General features: G+C 40.6%; 1 protein-coding gene across 7 annotated transcripts in view; it reads right to left on the minus strand.

The window, feature by feature from the left end:
* Nucleotides 1-18,537, minus strand: part of LRRK1 (leucine rich repeat kinase 1) — a 121,140-nt gene that overhangs the window by 73,038 nt on the left and 29,565 nt on the right. For all 7 annotated transcript variants that reach the window (XR_012330245.1, XM_033852062.2, XM_073801333.1 and 4 more), the window contains exon 3: nt 2,504-2,667. Coding sequence is in view for 6 of the 7 variants with exons in the window: in XM_033852062.2 (XP_033707953.1) it covers nt 2,504-2,667 (164 nt within the window). In the remaining variant the exon portion in view is untranslated. The remainder of the gene's footprint in view (nt 1-2,503; nt 2,668-18,537) is intronic.

The following is an 18,537-nucleotide window of genomic DNA, read 5'->3' on the forward strand; positions in this document are numbered from 1 at the left end:
AGGGCCAAGATGTCAGCAAGACGAGTGCTGTTGGGAACTGCCAAGAAAATTGACTCTAAATGCTTCACGAAGTCCATGGGCAAGATTGGAGCTGTGCTGCCCAGGACAGCAGCACCAGCCACATGTGGCTAATGAGGCTTGAAATGTGGCTCATACAAAGTGACATGTGCTGAACGTGTAAAATCACATGGGATTTCAAAGACCTAGTACGAAAAGGGTAAACTATCTTGTCAATTTTTATACTGATTACATGTTGAAATGATGATCTTTAATATATGCTGGTTAAATAAAATAGATTATTAAAATTCTACCTGTTTCTGTTTACTTTTTTAATGTGACTATTAGAAAGGTTGATCTTATAAATGTCTCGTATTCTATTTCTTTGGAACAGCATCATGAAAGATATCTCAGGCAGGTATCAAAATTCTTCATGTTATTTGAATGTGCAAGCCAGGGCTGCTGTCCTTTGCCTTAGGTTTGTGCCTCTGAGAGCCCTCTTCTCACAGGAAGCCTGGTCTTTTTCTCAGTCAAAGGTCAGCACATGCCCCATCTCCTTGCTCACAGCGTCCCTTGCACTGGGAGGCCTCTGTCACCGTCTGTGCATAGCTAAAGCTTTTTCGGCTCTCTCACTGAGGCTGCGGTACCTTGAATGGACACTTATTCATCTTGCCACACAGGTCATTTGAGCCTGAACACATGCTCTCCTGTATTGCTTTAAAGTCAGGTTTCTTAAGATATAATTTATGCATAGTAAATTCACCCTTTTTACTGCACTTTGATGAATTTTGACTAGGTATAACTCAATCACAATCACCACCAGCAAGAGCTAGACTATTCCATTGTCCCCCAAAAGCCATCTTGTATTTGTGTGTACCCACCCCCATGTCTCTGGCTCCTCTGCTAGACTGTGGGTTCCTCGGTCCAGTGTCATGCTGGTTCTCCACTGAAGAGTCAGGCACAGGACACTGACGTTGGTGCCAAATGGACATGCCACGTTGAATCCTGGCTCTGCCACTTACCACCTATGTGTCTTTGGACAAGTGCCTTGACAGCACTGTACTCCAGTTCCTTCATAATAAAATGGGGATCATTACAACTCCCCTTAATCTCCTTCATGGAAGGCATTGAGGGAAGTGGGTATAAGGAACCCAGCTCACAGAGGGCAGTCATGCTAACGAATTTGTGAGTGGGCCAACCCATGAATGCATGGGCGTGATATCACAACCAGGGCAGACTACTGACATGGGCGGAGGGAGGCACAGACTCCAGGCTGTCTGCTGAACAGCCCTCCTTGTGGGAAGCCACCCAGTGTCAACCCAAGGGGCCAAAAAGTCTGACCTGCTCATGAGTGCATCCCAGTTCTCCCCATAAGAAGAGAGGCCTTTGGCCATATATGCTGTGAATTCATAATAGGAGGAATCAAAAATGCCCTCCCCTCAATAATTCTCAAGCACATGTACTTGCCAATTCCCCCCAAAAAATTCTCTTACAATTTTGAGAACAGGTTTAGTAATTGAGTTATTTCCAACTATTAATTATATGGAGACATTAAACTTGTGCTAATCAAAGTATTGCATCAGTAAAGTGCTTCCATGGTTAACAGCCAATAAGAATTTCCCACAAGGACCAGAATGTGGCAATGGTCTTCTCAAGCTGTAGGTGGGCAAGATGGTTGATCTCTACAAGCTTTTTGGAAAAGTTTGGCATGTGTTTCAAAATTTAAAAATTGCTCATACCCACATTCTCAATTCCTGTTAACCTAGGCTGAGAAAATATATTGACAATAAGAAAAGGATTAGGCAACAAACATTCAATACAGCATGATTTACAGTAGTAAAAAATTAGAAACAATACAAATATCTAACCAAAAGGAACAGCCAGGTAAGTGACACTGTCTCTACTAGATGGAATGTCATGTAGCCATTGAAGGTGACGCTCATAAGGAACTTATACAGAAAATTGTTCGTATAATATTATGTGAGAAAAAGCAGTATGCAAAACTATACATAAATAGGCTTGTATCTATATTAGAAACAATAACAACGACAAAATGAATGTTCAGATCAGCAGCCTGGAAGAGAGTATACCAAAAATGCTAAGTGGGATTGTTTGGATGGATTAGGAATATGATTACTTTTTTGTTCTTTTTTTCTTTACTTTTATATATTTAAAAATTTTTCTTTTTTGAGCATGTACTATTTTTATAGTGGAAAAAAGTGTAAAAGAATAAAGTTAAACCTTCAGATTGCCATTTTGTCCTTTATATTTCTGTGACCCCCTCCCTGTCCCCTGGGAAGGCAGGAGCAGTGTGCTTAGGTGATGACAGGCTGAGAAGTCCACTCAAAAGGACTGGCACCCGTAAGTTTATATGAGAAACAAGGTATTCATAACACAATAGAAATCCTCATTATGATTATAATGATAACAAGAAAACAACTTTAGTGGTAACCCTCGCCCAACCTGGGTCCCCAGCTCTGGCCAGAGGGGCTGGCATTGACCTTACCTTTTCCAGCTGGGACGTGCTCTCATCACAAGCTTCTCTGAGCAGGTGCTGGGCTCTGCTGGCGTCTCCTCGCTTGTATGCGGCATGAATGCCTTCCGTCCTGGGGCTCTGTGCTGTGGGGTCGCCACCTGGCATGGATAGTTTGCTGCCCATGTCCCCGGCACCTGGGTGGACAAAAGCACATACATAGCATGACCTCCACTGCCAGCGCTGCTCTTGGGAATCATCAGAGAGTGGGATATGCTCTCCAAGACATAAATCTGGAGGCTTTAGCAAGAGAAAGGGGTTGCCCTGAAATGCTGCCAGTGTCACCAAGTACAGCAGACTTTGGCACCTGCACCCTGCTGGAGGCCCTTCCTGCATGGGGCCATCTGTGAAGGCATGGGGAAGCTGAACACAGCTCGGGGAAGATTCTGCAGCTAGACGATGGCCTGGAGCGAGCTGCCTGGCAGGAAACTGCGGCTGCCAGGCTGACCTTACCAACAGCAACAGAGAAGCAAAGGCTTTGGTGAGAGAGCTAGTAGCCCGCCAAACTGTCCCACTGCTATATCCCTCAGAGGGATATGGTATCTAGTGGAGGAAGAAAGGCAGGTCAAATCCTGTGGGTGTGGAAATCTAGACCCTCTCTGCCTAGAAAACTCCACAAAGGCATGGGACTTAGAATGGTAGCCCTCATTCCATACTGTGCTGGGTCTGAAGACGCAGAAGTGAAAGCAATCAGCCCTTAGAGCTCCCACTCTAGAACGCTTCATAATTAGGAGGTCTGTGGATCCCAAAAGGCTTCAGAGACTTCCTGCACATCCTAAAGTTGCACACAGAATTCTGTGTGTGTGTGTGTGTGTATATACATTTCTCTGGGGAGAAAATTCAAGGCTTCTACCAGATTTTCAAATGTGTTAGTGAACCAGAGTTAAAAGTTTTATCTCTACAGATATTACAGAAACGACTACAATGAATGAGGAGTTAAATTTTGATTGTGTTGAGTGGCAGCAGAAACAGGGACAGAATTCTATCATTCTTGACCAAGTTCACACAGCTTGTAAGAGGTAAACTGGGACTGAAGTTTGGTTCACGAGCTCTCAGGCTGGGGCTAAACCCACTCCATCTCTTTGCTACCTCTTTGAAGGGATAAAAAACCAGGGTTTTTTAAATGTAATAATGTAAATGCTGAGGAAGGTTGGCTTCCAAACATTGACATCACAAAAGCAAATCACATTATAGCAGCTAACATTTGGAAAAATTTTTTTTATATTTATTTTCAATAGCATAAAAATTACATGCTTAGAAATAAATTTTTAAAAAGATGGACAAGATCTATATACCCTGAAAGCTATAAAACACTGCTGAGAGAAATTAAACAAGACCTATATAAATGGAAAGAAATCTCATGTTCATGGATTAGAAGAATCAATATTGTTAAGATGTCAATTCACCCCAATTTTATCTATAGATTCAATGTAATCCCTACCATAATTCCAATAGGCTTTTTGGGGGGTAAAAATTGACAATCTGATCCTCAAATTTGTATGAAAATTCAAAGGACTTATAATATCCCAAGCAATCTTGAAAAAGAAGAGTTGGAGGACATATACTACCTGATTTCAAGTCTTATATAAAACTATAATAATCAAGGCAGTGTGGTAATAGATCCGTGGAACAGAATAGAAAGTTGAGAAATAGACCCATACTTGTACACCCAATTAATTTTTGATAAAGGGGGCCAACACAATGAGAAATGCAAAAATCTTTTCAATAAGTGGTGCTGGAACAACTGCACATCCATTGAATAAAAAGAGACTCGGACCCCTACTTCTCACCACACACAAAAATTACTTCGAGATGGATCATGGATTTAAACATAAAAGTTAAAACTGTAGCGCTTCTAGGAAAAAAAAAAATCACAGAATATTTTTATGACTTGAGAGTAGGCAAAGCTTCCTTAGATGGGACACAGAAATAACCATGAAAAGAAAAAAATTCTTAAATTAGACTTTAACAAAACTTAAAACTCCTGCTCATCAGAAGGTTGATCTACCATTTAAAAATTATTTACTATTTGAAAATGAGTAGGCAAGTTACATACTGGAAGAAAATATTTCTAAAACATATATCCAAAAAAGGAATGGTATTCAGAAAATAGAAAGAACTCCTGGCAGAGCTGGAACTCCCGGCTCAGGGTCTCTTCCCTCCGCTGTCACGGAACTGCCCCAGAGCCCGAGGGGAGGGCGGCCTCACTGAGGCTGCCAGCTCTGGAGGGGCCCCGGTGCCCGAAGCCGCGACAGTCGTGGGGACGGCGGGCCTGATCATTCATCCTGGGGTAAGCCTGCTGCCATGTCATGAGGACACTCAAGCAGCCCTAAGGAGAGATACATGTGGCAAGGAACTGAGGCCTCTTACCTACAGCCACGTGAAATCATCGTACCTAGGGGAAGATGCCGGAAGAGTAAGACGCGGAGATCACTTTCCTCCCCACAGATACACCAGAAATACATCTACATGTGGAACAACTCCTACAGAACACCTACTGAACGCTGGCAGAAGACCTCAGACCTCCCAAAAGGCAAGAAAGTCCCCACGTACCTGGGTAGGGCAAAAGAAAAAAGAGTAAACAGAGACAAAAGGATAGGGACGGGACCTGCACCAGTGTGAGGGAGCTGTGAAGGAGGAAAGGTTTCCTCACACTAGGAAGACCCTTCGCGGGCGGAGACTGCGGGTGGCAGAGCGGGAAAGCTTCGGAGCCGCGAAGGAGAGCACAGCAACAGGGGTGCGGAGGGCAAAGCGGGGAGATTCCCGCACAGAGGATCGGTGTTGACCGGCACTCACCAGCCCGAGAGGCTTGTCTGCTCACCCGCCAGGGCAGTTGGGGCTGGGAGCTGAGGCTTGGGCTTCGGTCGGAGTGCCGGGAGAGGACTGGGGTTGGCGGCGTGAACACAGCCTGCAGGGGGTTAGTGCACCACGGCTAGCTGGGAGGGAGTCTGGGGAAAAGTCTGGACCTGCAGAAGAGGCAAGAGACTTTTTCTTCCCTCTTTGTTTCCTGGTGCGCGAGGAGAAGGGATTAAGAGCGCTGCTTTAAAGGAGCTCCAGAGACGGGCGCAAGCCGCGGCTAAAAGCGCAGACCCCAGAGACGGGCATGAGACACTAAGGCTGCTGCTGCCGCCACCAAGAAGCCTGTGTGCAAGCACAGGTCACTATCCACAACCCCCTTCCAGGGAGCCTGTGCAGCTTGCCACGGCCAGGGTCCTGGGATCCAGGGACAACTACCCCGGGAGAATGCACGGCGCGCCTCAGGCTGGTGCAACGTCACGCCGGCCTCTGCCGCCGCAGGTTCGCCCCGCACTCCGCGCCCCTCCTTCCCCCCGGCTTGAGTGAGCCAGAGTCCCCGAAGCAGCTGCTCCTTTAACCCCGTCCTATCTGAGCGAAGAACAACAGATGCCCTCCGGCGACCTACTCGCAGAGGTGGGCCGAATCCAAAGCTGAGACCCGGGAGCTGTGAGAACAAAGAAGAGAAAGGGAAATCTCGCCCAGCAGCCTCAGAAGCAGCGGATTAAAGATCCACAATCAACTTGATGTACCCTGCATCTGTGGAATACCTGAATAGACAACGAATCATCCCAAATTGAGGAGGTGGACTTTGAGAGCAAGATTTATTATTTTTTCCCCTTTTCCTCTTTTTGTGAATGTGTATGTGTATGCTACTGTGTGAGATTTTGTCTGTATAGCTTTGCTTCCACCATTTGTCCTAGGGTTCTATCCGTCTGTTTATTTTTTTTTATTTCTTTAAAAAACTTTTTTTCTTAATAATTATTTTTTATTTTAATAACTTTATTTTATATTCTTTCTTTCCTTCCTTTCCTCCTTCCTTCCTCCCTCCCTCCCTCACTGCTTCCTTCCTTCCTTCCTTCCTTCTTTCTTTCTTTCTTTCTTTCTTTCTTTCTTTCTTTCGTTCTTTCTCCTTTTTTTTCCCTTTTATTCTCAGCCATGTGGATGAAAGGCTCTTGGTGCTGCAGCCAGGAGTCAGTGCTGTGCCTCTGAGGTGGGAGAGCCAACTTCAGGACACTGGTCCACAAGAGAACTCCCAGCTCCACATAATATCAAACGGCGAAAATCTCCCAGCGATCTCTATCTCAACACCAGCACCCAGCTTCACTCAACGACCAGCAAGCTACAGTGCGGGACACCCTATGCCAAACAGCTAGCAAGACAGGAACACAACCCCACCCATTAGCAGAGAGGCTGCCTAAAATCATAATAAGTCCACAGACACCCCAAAACACACCACCAGACGTGGACCTGCCCACCAGAAAGACAAGATCCAGCCTCATCCACCAGAACACAGGCACTAGTCCCCTCACCAGGAAGCCTACACAACCCACTGAACCAACTTTAGCCACTGGGGACAGACACCAAAAACAACAGGAACTACGAACCTTCAGCCTACAAAAAGGAGACCCCAAACACAGTAAGATAAGCAAAATGAGAAGACAGAAAAACACTCAGCAGATGAAGGAGCAAGATAAAAACCCAGCAGACCTAACAAATGAAGAGGAAATAGGCAGTCTACCTGAAAAAGAATTCAGAATAATGATAGTAAATATGATCCAAAATCTTGGAAATAGAAGAGACAAAATGCAAGAAACATTTAACAAGGACCTAGAAGAACTAAAGATGAAACAAGCAATGATGAACAACACAATAAATGAAATTAAAAATACTCAAGATGGGATCAATAGCAGAATAACTGAGGCAGAAGAACGGATAAGTGACCTGGAAGATAAAATAGTGGAAATAACTACTGCAGAGCAGAATAAAGAAAAAAGAATGAAAAGAACTGAGGACAGTCTCAGAGACCTGTGGGACAACATTAAACGCACCAACATTCGAATTATAGGGGTTCCAGAAGAAGAAGAGAAAAAGAAAGGGACTGAGAAAATATTTGAAGAGATTATAGTTGAAAACTTCCCTAATATGGGAAAGGAAATAGTTAATCAAGTCCAGGAAGCACAGAGAGTCCCATACAGGATAAATCCAAGGAGAAATATGCCAAGATACATATTAATCAAACTGTCAAAAATTAAATACAAAGAAAACATATTAAAAGCAGCAAGGGAAAAACAACAAATAACACACAAGGGAATCCCCATAAGGTTAACAGCTGATCTTTCAGCAGAAACTCTGCAAGCCAGAAGGGACTGGCCGGACATATGTAGAGTGATGAAGGAGAAAAACCTGCAATCAAGATTACTCTACCCAGCAAGGATCTCATTCAGATTTGATGGAGAAATTAAAACCTTTACAGACAAGCAAAAGCTGAGAGAGTCCAGCACCACCAAGCCAGCTTTACAACAAATGCTAAAGGAACTTCTCTAGGCAAGAAACACAAGAGAAGGAAAAGACCTACAATAACAAACCCAAAACAATTAAGAAAATGGGAAGAGGAACATACATATCGATAATTACCTTAAATGTAAGTGGACTAAATGCTCCCACCAAAAGACACAGATTTGGCTGAATGGATACAAAAACAAGACCCATATATATGCTGTCTGCAAGAGACCCACTTCAGACGTAGAGACACATACAGACTGAAGGTAAGGGGATGGAAAAAGATATTCCATGCAAATGGAAACCGAAAGAAAGCTGGAGTAGCATTTCTCATATCAGAAAAAATAGACTTTAAAATAAAGACTATTACAAGAGACAAGGACACTACATAATGATCAAGGGATCGATCCAAGAAGAAGATATAACAATTATAAATATTTATGCACCCAACATAGGAGCACCTCAATACATAAGGCAAATACTAACAGCCATAAAAGGGGAAATCGACAGTAACACATTCATAGTAGAGGACTTTAACACCCCACTTTCACCAATGGACACATCATCCAAAATGAAAATAAATAAGGAAACACAAGCTTTAAATGATACATTAAACAAGATGGACTTAATTGATATTTATAGGACATTCCATCCAAAAACAACAGAATACACATTTTTCTCAAGTGCTCATAGAACATTCTCCAGGATAGATCATAACTTGGGTCACAAACCAAGCCTTGGTAAATTTAAGAAAGTTGAAATTGTATCAACTATCTTTTCTGACCACAACGCTATGAGACTAGATATTAATTACAGGAAAAGACCTGTAAAAAGTACAAACACATGGAGGCTAAACAATACACTACTTAATAATGAAGTGATCACTGAAGAAATCAAAGAGGAAATAAAAAAATACCTACAAACAAATGACAATGGAGACACGACGACCCAAAACCTATGGGTTGCAGCAAAAGCAGTCCTAAGAGGGAAGTTTATAGCAATACAATCCTACCTTAAGAAACAGGAAACATCTTGAATAAACAACCTAACCCAGCACCTAAAGCAATTAGAGAAAGAAGAACAAAAAACCCCAAAGTTAGCAGAAGGAAAGAAATCATAAAGATCAGATCAGAAATAAATGAAAAAGAAATGAAGGAAACGATAGCAAAGATCAAAAAAACTAAAAGCTGGTTCTTTGAGAAGATAAACAAAATTGATAAACCATTAGCCAGACTCATCAAGAAAAAAAGGGAGAAGACTCAATTCAATAGAATTATAAACGAAAAAGGAGAAGTAACAACTGACACTGCAGAAATACAAAAGATAATGAGAGATTACTGCAAGCAACTCTATGCCAATAAAATGGACAACCTGGAAGAAATGGACAAATTATTACAAATGCACAACCTGCTGAGAGTGAACCAGGAAGAAATAGAATATATGAGCAGACCAATCACAAGGACTGAAATTGAAACTGTGATTAAAAATCTTCCAACAAAGAAAAGCCCAGGACCAGATGGCTTCACAGATGAATTCTATCAAACATTTAGAGAAGAGCTAACATCTATCCTTCTCAAACTCTTTCAAAATATAGCAGAGGGAGGAACACTCCCAAACTCATTCTACGAGGCCACCATCACCCTGATACCAAAACCAGACAAGGTTGTCACAAAGAAAGAAAACTACAGGCCAATATCACTGATGAACATAGATGCAAAAATCCTCAACAAAATACTAGGAAACAGAATCCAACAGCACATTAAGAGGATCATACACCATGATCAAGTGGGGTTTATTCCAGATATGCAAGGATTCTTTAATATACACAAATCAATCAACGTGACACCATATTAACAAATTGAAGGAGAAAAACCATATGGTCATCTCAATAGATGCAGAGAAAGCTTTCGACAAAATTCAACTCCCATTTATGATAAAAACCCTGCAGAAAGTAAGCATAGAGGGAACTTTCCTCAACAGAATAAAGGCCATATATGACAAACCCACAGCCAACATCGTCCTCAATGGTGAAAAACTGAAAGCATTTCCACTAAGATCAGGAACAAGACAAGGTTGCCCACTCTCACCACTCTTATTCAACATAATTTTGGAAGCTTTAGCCATCGCAACAGAGAAGAAAAGGAAATAAAAGGAATCCGAATCGGAAAAGAAGAAGTAAAGCTGTCACTGTGTGCAGATGACATGATACTATACATAGAGAATCCTAAAGATGCTACCAGAAAACTACTAGAGCTAATCAAAGAATTTGGTAAAGTAGCAGGATACAAAATTAATGCACAGAAATCTCTGGCATTCCTATATACTAATGATGAAAAATCTGAAAGGAAATCAAGAAAACACTCCCATTTAACATTGCAACAAAAAGAATAAAATATCTAGGAATAAACCTACCTAAGGAGACAAAAGATCTGTATGCAGAAAATTATAAGACACTGATGAAAGAAATTAAAGATGATACAAATAGATGGAGAGATATACCATGTTCTTGGATTGGAAGAATCAACATTGTGAAAATGACTCTACTACCCAAAGCAATCTACAGATTCAGTGCAATCCCTGTCAAACTACCACTGGCATTTTTCACAGAACTAGAACAAAAAATTTCACAATTTGTATGGAAACACAAAAGACCCCAAATAGCCAAAGCAATCTTGAGAACGAAAAATGGAGCTGGAGGAATCAGGCTCCCTGACTTCAGACTATACTACAAAGCTACAATAATCAAGACAGTATGGTACTGGCACAAAAACAGAAAGATAGATCAATGGAACAGGATAGAAAGCCCAGAGATAAACCCATGAACATATGGTCACCTTATCTTTGATAAAGAAAGCAGGAATGTACAGTGGAGAAAGGACAGCCTCTTCAATAAGTGGTGCTGGGAAAACTGGACAGGTACATGTAAAAGTATGAGATTAGATCGCTCCCTAACATCATACATAAAAATAAGCTCAAAATGGATTAAAGACCTAAATGTAAGGCCAGAAACTATCAAACTCTCAGAGGAAAACATAGGCAGAACACTCTATGACATAAATCACAGCAAGGTCCTTTTTGACCCACCTCCTAGAGAAATGGAAATAAAAACAAAAATAAACAAATGGGACCTAATGAAACTTCAAAGCTTTTGCACAGCAAAGGAAACCATAAACAAGACAAAAAGACAACCCTCAGAACGGGAGAAAATATTTGCAAATAAAGCAACTGACAAAGGATTAATCTCCAAAATTTATAAGCAGCTCATGCAGCTCAATAACAAAAAAACAAGCAACCCAATCCAAAAATGGGCAGAAGACCTAAATAGATATTTCTCCAAAGAAGATATACAGACTGCCAACAAACACATGAAGGAGTGCTCAGCATCATTAATCATTAGAGAAATGCAAATCAAAACTACAATGAGGGGGCTTTCCTGGTGGCGCAGTGGTTGAGAGTCCGCCTGCCGATGCAGGGGACGTGGGTTCGTGCCCCGGTCCGGGAGGATCCCACATGCCGCGGAGCAGCTGGGCCAGTGAGCCATGGTCGCTGAGCCTGCGCCTCTGGAACCTGTGCTCTGCAACGGGGGAGGCCACAACAGTGAGAGGCCCGCATACCGCAAAAAAAAAAAAAAAAAAAAACTACAATGAGATATCATCTCAAACCAGTCAGAATGTCCATCATCAAAAAATCTAGAAACAATAAATGCTGGAGAGGGTGTGGAGAAATGGGAACACTCTTGCACTGCTGGTGGGAATGTGAATTGGTACAGCCACTATGGAGAACAGTACGGAGGTTCCTTAAAAAACTACAAATAGAACTGCCATACGACCCAGCAATCCCACTACTGGGCATACCCCTGAGAAAACCATAATTCAAGAAGAGTCATGCACCAAAATATGCATTGCAGCTCTATTTACAATAGCCAGGAGATGGAAGCAACCTAAGTGTCCATCATTGGATGAATGAATAAAGAAGATGTGGCACATATATACAATGGAATATTACTCAGCCATAAAAAGAAACGAAATTGAGCTATTTGTAATGAGGTAGATGGACCTAGAGTCTGTCATACAGAGTGAAATAAGTCAGAAAGAGAAAGACAAATACCATATGCTAACACATATATATGGAATTTAAGAAAAAAAAATGTCATGAAGAACCTAGGGGTAAGACAGGAATAAAGACACAGACCTACTAGAGAGTGGACTTGGGGATATGGGGAAGGTGAGGGGTAATCTGTGACAAAGCGAGAGAGTGGCATGGACATATATACACTACCAAACGTAAAATAGATAGCTAGTGGGAAGCAGCCGTATAGCACAGGGAGATCGGCTCGGTGCTTTGTGACCGCCTGTGGGGGTGGGAGGGAAGGAGACGCAAGAGGGAAGAGATGTGGGGGCATATGTATATGTATAGCTGATTCATTTTGTTGTAATGCAGAAACTAGCACACCATTGTGGAGCAATTATACTCCAATAAAGATGTAAAAAAAAAAAAAAAGAAAAGAAAGAACTCCTATAAGTCAATAATAAAGGACAAACAACCCAGTTAAAAATGAACAAAGATTTGAACAGCAGAAGATATTCTAAAAGCTCAGTATCATTAGTCATTAGGAAAATGCAAGTTAAACACCACTACACTCCCACCAAAATCACTAAAATTTAAAAATACTGACAATACTTGGTGAGGATATGGAGCAACAAGAACATTCATACCTTATTGTTTGTGTCTAAAATGGTACAACCACTTTGGAAACAAGTCTGGTGGTTTCTTACAAAGCTAAGTATATACCTACCCTATGACTCACTTATTCTATTCTTAGGTATTTACCCAAGAAAAATACGTGTAAAAAATATATCCAAGAATGTCAACTTTATTCATGGTGTTTCCAAACTGTAAATAGCAAAGGTGTCCAACAACAGGAGAATGAATAAATAACTACTGTGGTATAGTAACTACTCAGCAATCAAAAGGAATAAATTACTGATCCATGAAATGATTGATGGGAATCTCAAAACACAATGCCGAGTGAAAGAATGACTGCACAAAATGATCCCATTTATATTCTAATCAGTGGTGGGAAAAAAATCAGAACAGTGGGTCCTGAGGGTGGTAACAGTCATGAAGTTTACCAGCGGAGGGGCATGAGGAAATTGTTTGGGTGATGGTTCTTTATCTTGATGATGTTTTTAGTGCACAGGTGTTGGTATTTGTCAAAACTTATCAAATAGTCTAATGAAGGTATGTGCATTTTACTTTATATAAACTTTACCTAAAAAATTATAAATAATATTGAACTATAGTCAATAATATGAATACTGAAGCACTTGAGGGTGAAAAGTACAGATATTTCCAATTTACTTTGAAATGCATTAAAAATAATGGATTGATGGATGGATAGAAGAACAGATAGAAATGAGAGCAATTTTAGAAAATGTTAATGGTAAAATCTAGGTGGTGGGTATATGGATGTACATGGTTCAGTTCTTTCAGTTTCACTGTATGTTTGGAATTTTTCATAACAAAATATTGGGAGAAGTGAATCAGAATAACATACCCTAAATGGAAGGCCTGCCATATGGCATACTGAACGAGCTCCACCACCAACCCAGAAAAATCCTGCTCTGGAAAAAGGGAAAGACAAGTTGCTTACAGTGAAGCCCCTTGATACCATCCAGGGTCTTTACAGCTCACTCTAAGCCATGACTATTTCAAAGGCAACCATTCTGAAAAGCCATGTTAAGTGGATTTCATAAGTGTCACGCACAATCTGCATCCTTCCTGAAACACCAATACAAGACTGTTGTGTCTGAATGGAGATTACTGGTTTTTTTTTTTTGGCTATGCATTTTTGGAAAGGCGTATCAAAAAAGGGCTTAGTGTGTAAGTGGTTATACATGTGAATAAGGCAGTTTCACATCCCATCACACACTAACAGTCCCCATTAATTATTAACAGTCAGAGACTAAGACATTTGAGAGCCAGCTGCAGGGAGAAGCCATTGGCAGGGTAAGAAGAAGGCAGAATCCACGGCTGCGTCATCCATCAGAAGAGGCACTTAATTATGTCATTGCTCATCTTTCAGAATTAAACAAATATCCTCCTTATCTCTGTAAAAGACAGGTGCATGTGTGTGAGGAGGTATAAAGTAACCTCTTCTGTTCACGTTAGGAACATAAATTTAAAAAGTTCACCTTTATGCCCAAGTTAAGCAACACTGAGAAGGTAGAACCAAGGACATAGGATGCATGTGAAATTACAAGGGTGGTTTTACTTTAACTTGATTTATAAATAATGCAACATATGTGGAATAAATGACATACTAAGAAACAAGACTCTGCTCAGTTCTATTTACATATATATATATTTAATGCTGTGGTGTTTTCAGTTTGAATCTGATTTTCTTAAGTTGCATGGACAACACATGTACACTCTCACTGACCCAAGAGCTGGGGGGTCTGGTCCAATCAAATTGTTGGAAAGACATTATGGGAAAACATCAGGTAATGCATGTGCATTTAATTTACTCTGCTAACTTCATTTAATTTCCTGAAATCATAAAGAGAATGGTTAACATATATTTAAATAAAAAAAAAAAAGACCAAATGCTAATGATAAGTATTAATGATGGGCTGGGGGGAATTAGTGATAGGATTAGAAAAGATTTTTCTTTATTTCCTAAATTCCCTGTAATGGAATTATATGACTGCTTTATTTAAAACTTTAAAGAAGTTAGATAAGTAATAAAAGAATACATTCTCACTGAAAAAAATTAAATAGTACAGAGATACATCAAGTAAGGCAGAACCCCTCCTCCCCACCATGAAACACCTTTTCTTGGAGGTAAATATTTACTTTAATAGTAATTTTTTTTTACAAAAATACTACAGTTTTATATTTGAGAATTGGTGTCCTTTGATTTAAACTTAAATCGGGGTAATTGTATGTATGTATACTATTTGAGATTATTTAGTTATTTGTGCCTATTAATCAACCATTATCTGTAATTATACTCTTTTACACAGTAAAACATCACAGTTCTAAATATTTTGCTCATACAGACTTAAAATTCATACTAAAAATATAACCCCCCAAACTTACTCTATTTCAATACAATATTAATGTAGCAAACAAGTAACTAGGACTAGTAGGAAAATAATAGTAGAACATTAGAATGATTCAGTGTCAAATTTTTAAAAAAATCCTTTTTGTTCTTTATTACAATAGGTGTAATTATTTTCCTAAATAGCAATGAAAATTCCATATACATATATATACTACAACCAGGCATCTTAATTGTTTGGGTGATGGTTCTATATTTTGAATTAATGTAAAGTTAATATGCATAACAAAAAGGTAACAAAAAACTAGGAGAAAGGGAAACCATTAGCACAGTTCATTTTTATTTTTAAGGTTTGGTCAGTGTTGCTTGTTTGTTTTTAGGAAAGTGTCAATTAGAAGTAATTAGAAGCAAGAACGAGTGAGGGGAAGCTATAAATGTAGTGAATGAGTAGCATTATGGATTCAGCACATGTAGACTTACTCTACAAGAATACAAGAAATATTTAGGGTAAGCTGTGAGGTGATAAGTGAACATATTCCTGGTGGGTGATAAATGTTAATATCTACACAGCCTGGTATTTAAATATGCTGGACACGGACAGTAAATTAAAAGTTCATTATGTGAAAAAGTATTTGGTTAAAAAATATTTAAAAACCTATGAAACCAGAACATCATTTAGTCCTTGATAATCACTTTCAATTTAATATTCTATTTATAAAAAAATACTTTCAGTAACACTGTATATTTCACATATTCAGCCATTTCTAGGAGAAATGTTTTTAGTTGCTAATAACTCAATCTCTAAATGTTATTTCTGTAATTCAAGTTGTAGAAAAACAAATTATTCTGACTACAGGAAAACTAACAGAAATTATTATTCTCCTTTATTTTGGGAAAGTAATAAAACAGAATTCCATGAATGTTATAGAATGATGTCTGGCTATACAAGCCATGCCACTTACACTAATAGTTCACTGTGGCCTTCCCCATCTTAAAGAGAGTCCTCCTTTGTCTGCTGATTCTGAGTCTGTTCTGTCCTTAAATCCTAAGGAGACATTCTTCCCTTTTCTTCTAGAACAGTGTTTGTTAACTCATCCCTCCCAACCTAATAATCAGAATAAAATTCTCTCCCTACTGCTTTTTTCCTACGAGTCTAGGACAATGGAGAGGTAATATGAAAGTGACTTTAATTCTAACAGTTCTAAATGTTGGTCTCTTACGTATATATATTATACATTTAATTCTCTTGTCCCCGTCAAAGAACGCATGCATGACAGAAGGCAAATGCTCTCTCTTGATTCAAAATCTGTGGCATCTTCTGTACATCCTGGAAAAGACGTTTTACTTGAATATATACTTTTTCAAAAATTACATTTACCTCCATCAATAGAGTAGCAAAAGGTAAACATATACCTAACAACCCAGAATTCACTGCAGAATAAACAAGAGTAAACTTTAGGATGCTACTGACCTGGTCATAATTGTTTAATGACCTTCCTGTGCCATCCTCCATCGAGTCCCTGTGTGGCCAAACCCGGGGGTTGGGGGCTGTCCCTCCCCAGAGGTGACGCCCTCCTGGCACTGCAGTGGCTCACCCACTGTTGCCCTGGGCTTACCGGCCTCCAGCAAGAAGGATGCTTCTTTCTTTGCCAGCTGTCACTCTAGGGTTTAGCCTCAGCAGCAGTTTTCATCTCTGGGTCACATTACGGTGAAATCCAACCCTTTATTTCTTCGGGGAAGAGGCAGAGGTTGGGGGGATGTAGAGGGCGACATGACCCCAGGGTGACTCTTGGCAGTAATTCCTCACTGACTCCAGATGGCTGGTGCTCAGTCCCATCAAGCTGGGCCATCAGACCCAGCATCAGAAAAGAAAGCAAAGATAGCAGTGGCATTCACCAGGGGCCTCGCTCACGGCTCACGTAGAGCAGAGCTCCAGCCACGCAGGCTGAGCGTTTCTCATACCAGCAAAGCCTCCCAGCACAGATGTAAAACTTCTCTGTGGATATTCTCACCAAATCACTGGAAATAAATTTTTGTTAATAAAAGGGGCATGGGCGGTTATACCTATGAGCAGGCTGTGCAGAGGGAAATCGCACATGAAAGTGCAGTTTTCTTTAGAAACAAAACATACAATTAATTATTAAGATTCCATGTTATGTCCACCTGACACAGCGAAAAATTTAATGAGTTCTAATATTCATTGCTGGCCAGAGTGTGGTGAAAACTGTACACTTGTCAATGTGGGAAGGCTTACTGAGACAGGCTGGGACTGGGACCCTTTGCTGTAGTGCTGCAATGCTTGCACCTGGATATATGTCTTCTGGAGTTACAAAATACAAAGAAACTATAAGGGACTAAAAATAACTGTGTGCATGTGTACTTGGGGCAAATTATGGACAAAAAGATACAAAAAGACCAAAAAAGCTAACTGCCACTTCTGAGGAGCAGGGAGCAAAAGCAGGGTACTGCGCATGCCCCTTGCACACAATGCTACCAAAGAGGTGGGCAAAACACCTAAGCCACTCCTCCTGTTGAACTCCTGGACACACCCCTACCCTCACCCCATATAAGGGACCAGCTCGCCACCCCCCCCCCCCCCCCCCAGGGAGCAGAGCAAGAAAGGGAAACTCTTCTTTGTTCTTGCTCCCCACTGCTGCATCAGAGGTCCCAATAAAGTCTTGCTGAATTTCTTGTCTGGCCTCTGATCAATTTCTATTGATTAAGGAAGGCCAAGAACCCTGGTCGGTATCAACAGCAACACTATGAGTAGGTGTCATGGCTGTCATTTTACAGATGACGGAGGCCAAGATGAAGACACTTCACAGTGACAGGCTGGCAAGGAGCAGGGGCAAGAGTGACAGCAGCAAGTCTTTGTGACCCTAGAGCCCATAGAAATCCTACTACTCTTCTTTCCAGTTTATTATTTTTTCCCATAGGAAACATTTTTAAATTGAAGTATACTTGATTTACAATGTTGTGTTAATTTCTGCTGTACAGCAAAGTGATTCAGTTATACAATATATACAATCTTTTTTTGGGGCGGGCGGGGGGGCTTGCCACCCCTTGCAACGTGCAGGATCTTAGTTCCTTAATTAGGGATCGAACCTGTGCCCCTTCAGTGGAAGCACTGAGTCCTAACCACTGGACCACCAGGGAATTCCCCTATACATTCTTTTTTTTTTTTTTTAATTTTTATTGGAGTATAGTTGCTTTGCAATGTTGTGTTAGTTTCTGCTGTACAGCAAAGTGAATCAGCTAAATGTATACATCCCCTCTTTTTTGGATTTCCTTCCCATTTAGGTCACCACAGAGCATTGAGTAGAGTTCCCTGTGCTATACGGTATGCACTCATTAGCTACCTATTTTATATATAGTAGTGTATATATGTCAATCCCAATCTCCCAATTCATCAACCCCCACTTTCCCCCCCCTTGTATCCATACGTCCATTTTCTACATCTGTGTCTCTCTTCTTTCCAGTTTAATACTTGAGATAGACTGCATGTTTTGTCCCCCTAAATTTCATGTTAACCATAATCCCCAGTATGATGGTATTAGGAGGTGGGTCTCCAGGAACTGACTGGCTTATGAAGGTGGAGCTGCCATGATGGGATTAGTGCCCTCCCAGAAGAGACAGAGACCTTACTTCT

The sequence above is a fragment of the Tursiops truncatus genome, chromosome 2 (assembly GCF_011762595.2).
Source record: "Tursiops truncatus isolate mTurTru1 chromosome 2, mTurTru1.mat.Y, whole genome shotgun sequence".
NCBI classification, from domain to species: Eukaryota; Metazoa; Chordata; class Mammalia; order Artiodactyla; family Delphinidae; genus Tursiops; species Tursiops truncatus.